Source organism: Mandrillus leucophaeus, unplaced genomic scaffold (genome assembly GCF_000951045.1).
Source record: "Mandrillus leucophaeus isolate KB7577 unplaced genomic scaffold, Mleu.le_1.0 Scaffold68, whole genome shotgun sequence".
Lineage (NCBI taxonomy): Eukaryota > Metazoa > Chordata > Mammalia > Primates > Cercopithecidae > Mandrillus > Mandrillus leucophaeus.
Genome location: NW_012107363.1, coordinates 4,399,993 through 4,404,695, shown reverse-complemented (window position 1 = coordinate 4,404,695; position 4,703 = coordinate 4,399,993). Strand labels below are relative to the sequence as shown.

The 4,703-nt window shown below is 55.6% G+C and overlaps 1 protein-coding gene across 1 annotated transcript in view; it reads left to right on the top strand.

Annotated features, from left to right (window-relative positions):
* The window catches only part of RGS12 (regulator of G-protein signaling 12), a 34,893-nt gene that overhangs the window by 21,218 nt on the left and 8,972 nt on the right, over nt 1-4,703 (top strand). The window contains exons 12-14 of the mRNA XM_012002183.1: nt 1,832-1,911; nt 2,291-2,444; nt 4,103-4,651. Of these exons, the coding sequence (XP_011857573.1) occupies nt 1,832-1,911; nt 2,291-2,444; nt 4,103-4,651 (783 nt within the window). The remainder of the gene's footprint in view (nt 1-1,831; nt 1,912-2,290; nt 2,445-4,102; nt 4,652-4,703) is intronic.

Here is a 4,703-nt window from a genome sequence, read left to right as displayed (position 1 = left end):
GCGGGGCCGGTGCAGGGGAGGGGTATGTGAGGTTGGCATAGGGGAGAGGGTGGGCGGGGCCGGTGCAGGAGAGAGGGTGAGTGGGGCTTGCACAGGAGAGAGGGCAGGTGGGGCCGGCCCAGGGGAGGGGTAGGCTTTTGAGTCAGTACACAAAAGGGAAATGGTCTGGGTCGCTTGGTCCCTCCTCGGTACCCTGATCTGGCGCCCTTCCCTCCAGGCACAAAACAGGAAGCCAGGGCAGTAGACGGCTGTGCTCTGCCCAGCAAAGTGGAGGCTGCAGGCTCAGTCGTTTGGGCTGGTTCTGCATTTCCTTGTGTGCAGGGAATCAGGTGGTTGACAGAGCTCTTTTCCATGTGTTCCTTGGTCATGACAGTCCTGCCCTGGGGAAGCTGGGGTCCGGCCAGCAGCCTTCAGAGATGGGCTCGTCTCCCGGCCCCCACCTCATCCTGACGCGCAGGAGCTGGCCCTCCTTAGAGCCCTGGCTGAGAACCGTGCGTGAGGAAGGTCACTCAGACCCGGGAGGGTGGGTCCTGGTTGTAGCTGTCCCCAGGGACAGGCAGAGGCGTGGCCTTAGCGCCTGCAGGTGCAGGTGCCATAGGGAGGTGTGTGTCTTGGGAAGAGCTTTCTTGAAACTCACCTGCAGACATTCTAGGTAGAGAGCTCACTTTGTGAGGAACCACTTCAGGTGACATTGGGCTGCCCCTCTGCTTTTCAGGTTGTTGGCCCTGATGATGTCACGCAGGGCACATGTGGCTCCCTTGTCCCCACCCAGGGAGACCTGGGCCATGGGTCCCAGTCAGAAGCAAGCGCTGAGGTTATTAGCCCTGGAGCTCCAACCCTTGCTTCTCTCCCCAGCTCCTCACAGAGCAGAGACCCTTCCCCTAGCCCACACTTTGCTCTAGGGAAAGCCTCGCCCCAGACCCTGACACCCAGGCAGGTGGGGCAGGCACAGCATGTGTAACCCAGCAGGGCGGTCAGCAGCTTTGCCCCAGCTGACCCTCGGAGCCTGTTTATGTACAGGCAAGGCCTGTGGTGGAGCTTGGCGCTCAGCACTTTTGTAGGGTTGTATGTGGGGCAGGAGCGTGACTCCTCCAGTCATATCTGGTTCAGAGAAAGGGGCTTGAGACCGTTAGTGCCGGCAGAGGCCAGCCTGTGGCCCTGATATGGGGCAAAGGCTGTAGTTGAAAATATGTCATAGACTGGTGCAGTGGCTCAAGCCTGAAATCCCAGCACTTTGGGAGGCTGAGTCAGGCAGATCACCTGAGGTCAAGAGTTTGAAACCAGCCTGGCCAGCATGGTGAAACCTCGTCTCTACTAAAAATACAAAAATTTTCTGGGCATGGTGGTGCATGCCTGTAATCCCAGCTACATGGGAGGCTGAGGCAGGAGAATTGCTTGAACCCGGGAGGCGGGGGTTGCAGTGAGCCGAGATCACGCCACTGCACTCCAGCCTGGGTGACAGAGTGAGACTGTCTCAAAAAAAGAAAAGAAAGTAAAAGAAAATATGTCATAAATATAAGACTCTGACTTTCTAAAGAATATTTATGCCAAATAGTATATGAAATGAGCTTTTCAATTTCAACATCACTCCTCCAGCAAGTCCTAGCAAGTCCCTAGTTAGATGTACAGAGCCCCACTGTGCGCGTGGAGGACGGGTCCTCTCTCCTGTCCTGTGGGGCCTCCCCTCCGGGCTGTGCATGGTGAATAAGGGCAGCAGATGCCTTGTGGCTTCTCTACAGCTTTGCTCTCGGAGACAGTAGCAGCAGGTTGTCTACGAAACATTCAGATGGATTTGCGAGTCCCTGAAATCATAAAGCTTTCTTGTGTTTAGCATCCACAGATAAACAGAAAGGTGTGCCAGTCAAACAGAACATAGCTGTAAATTCCAGCTCCAGAAACCACTCGGCTACGGTAATTCCCCGCCCTCGCCCGCCCTGGGCCCCGCCCCTCTCTCTGTGGCCCTGCCTGCTCTGCGTAGTGCCCTGGCACTTTCCTCACCGCCTGCTTCTCACGTGCGTCTCCCCACGCTCCTTGGTGGGGCTCTCTGGTCCCTGCCAACGCCCAGCTCCCTCTTACCTGTCAAGGACTGGCTTTCTTCTGAGGTGGGAGTGGTTGTGCCTTAAATGCTATTCTTGTTTGTGATCTTTATCATTGCAATGGTTTTTCTGCAATGCATGTAAATTCTGTATCAATGCAATCTATTTCATGAGCCTTCTAATCTCTAACTAATGAATGATAAATTGTCATGTATTGAAATGAAAGTAGAACTTTGACTTTCCTTCTAATGCAGGGAGAGGAAAGAACACTAGGCAAGTCTAATTCTATTAAAATAAAAGGAGAAAATGGAAAAAATGCTAGGGATCCCCGGCTTTCAAAGAGAGAAGAATCTATTGCAAAGATTGGGAAAAAAAAATATCAGAAAATTAATTTGGACGAAGCAGAGGGTATGTGAACTTTTTAAAACTTCCACGTTTTTAGTAAATGCACAGTTAGTTTCCAGTATAGTCCGTAGATCTGCTCTGAGCTGTCAGCATCTGGGTGACTGCAGCCCGTCCCTGTGGCCTGGAAGACATGTTTCTCCTTGGGGCAGTCTGTGGGCTGTTGGGATCACTTCACTGAAACCCCAGTTTTGAGACTCAGTGCCAGGCCTCCTAGGGCGTCAGGGGCAGCCGATGTGAGCAGCACTGTCTGCCCTGAGATGCCAGAGGCCCCTGCAGGCTCCGCCTCCCTCTCACCCCGGCTCTTCCCTATTGCCCCACCACTGGCTTGTGCCGGGGTCCCCAGCGTGGCTGGAGGCACAGTTAGCATTAGAGAGTCCACCCCAGGTGGAGCTGGGCGCCCAGGTTAGGGGAGGCGGAGCACCCTGGCCTGGAAGGGTCGTGGGCTTGCTGAGCTCTGTTGGCCACGGGGATCAGTGAGGAAGGTCAGCCTGCACACCCCCGGCCTCCAGGAGAGGCGACAGGCACGCTGGAAGACTGAGATGGAGACATGAGTCCTTTCTTGAAGCTGCTTTTTCTCCAGAAGTTTATAACAAAGAGAAGCATTGAAAACAGAATCAAAACCAACAGCGGTCACTGTGACCTGAATTCTCATCCAGGGCGTACTTGCCAGTCCACTTGGCTTGTCACAGCTTTGTCACAGCTGGCTATGGAGTCTGACCCACAGTAAAACTAAAACACACCTTCAGCCTTTGTCGGCCGCCACACACAAATCACACACCCTCTCTGAGGCTTGTATGTTTCTGAGAACCAGTGAAAGCAGAGGTTTTAGATTCCTTGTAGTTGTTAAGAACTCAGAGTGTAATTCCAGTGCTAGAGAAAGCCCAGTTTAGATGCCATCTACCTCGAATGGTGGCCTTGGGGACTGCTATACTAGAAAACCCAGCCCAGGTAAGAAAAGGAGAGTTCTGGAGGAGCCAGTGAAGAAGCTGGAGGCGCCTGCAGGCCTCCGCAGTGGGTGGGTTGTGGGGCACCTGTCCTGGCGCCTCGGGGCTGTGGAGCTTCAGCGGGGAGCATGTTGCGCCCTCTACCCTGGGCTTGGGAGGACCACCCTCTGCGCAGAGGCAGTGACCCCGAGAGGCAGGCGTGGATTTGAGGGTGCCCCTTCCCAGACCACCCGTCTCAGAGCCTTCCTCTCGTCCCCTTCCTTGGGTTCATCCTGCTCCCGACTTTGAGGACTGCAGCTGCAGCTGGGACTCGGGGTGCCTCAGATGCTGACCAACCGGAGAAGGGGGCCAGTCCTCAGAGGGCCCCAGGTGTTAAATTGAAAGCCCAGGCCATAGAGTCCCACAGTATCCCACTCAGACGGCATCAGCGCATAACCGTGTTGAGTCGAGTGTCTCATTTGTTGAACTCACACAGCGTGGTTTTCAGGGAGTACACAGCGTCTTCAGACTCCTGAAGACAGAGTGTGCTAGAAGCCCCAGGGGTCTCTCTTCTGCTGTCTGTGGGAAGATAGTGTGGACGGAAAAGGGCTCTTGTTGACCCACAGCCAATAGGGCATTAGGACAGCCCAGGATGAGAGCTTTCTAGAATGTTCTGCTGTGACGGGCATTAATGTGAAACTCTCTAAAACATGGTCACTCTGGGTTTTCTTCCAATAGAGTTTTTTGAGCTTATTTCCAAAGCTCAGAGCAACAGAGCAGATGACCAACGTGGGCTGCTAAGGAAGGAAGACCTGGTGTTGCCAGAGTTCCTCCGTTTACCTCCTGGTTCCACAGAACTCACCCTCCCCACTGCAGCTGCCATGGCCAAGGGCTTTAGCAAGAGAAGCGCCACAGGCAACGGCCGGGAGAGTGCCTCCCAGCCCAGCGAGCAGTGGGAGCCAGCCCAGGAGAGCAGCGACAGCCCGTCCACCAGCCCGGGCTCAGTCCCCAGCCCCCCTGGGCCTCCCGGGACGACCCCCCCCGGGCAGAAGTCTCCCAGCGGGCCCTTCTGCACTCCCCAGTCTCCCGTCTCCCTCGTGCAAGAGGGCACCACGCAGATCTGGAAGAGGCAGTCTCGGGAAGTGGAGGCCGGGGGCATCCAGACGGTGGAGGATGAGCACGTGGCCGAGCTGACCCTGATGGGGGAGGGGGACATCAGCAGCCCCAACAGCACCTTGCTGCCGCCACCCTCCGGCCCCCAGGACGTGCCAGGACCTTCCAGACCAGGTACCTCCAGGTTCTGATCCCTCTACCTTGGCCCTATCAGCGTGGTCTGCTC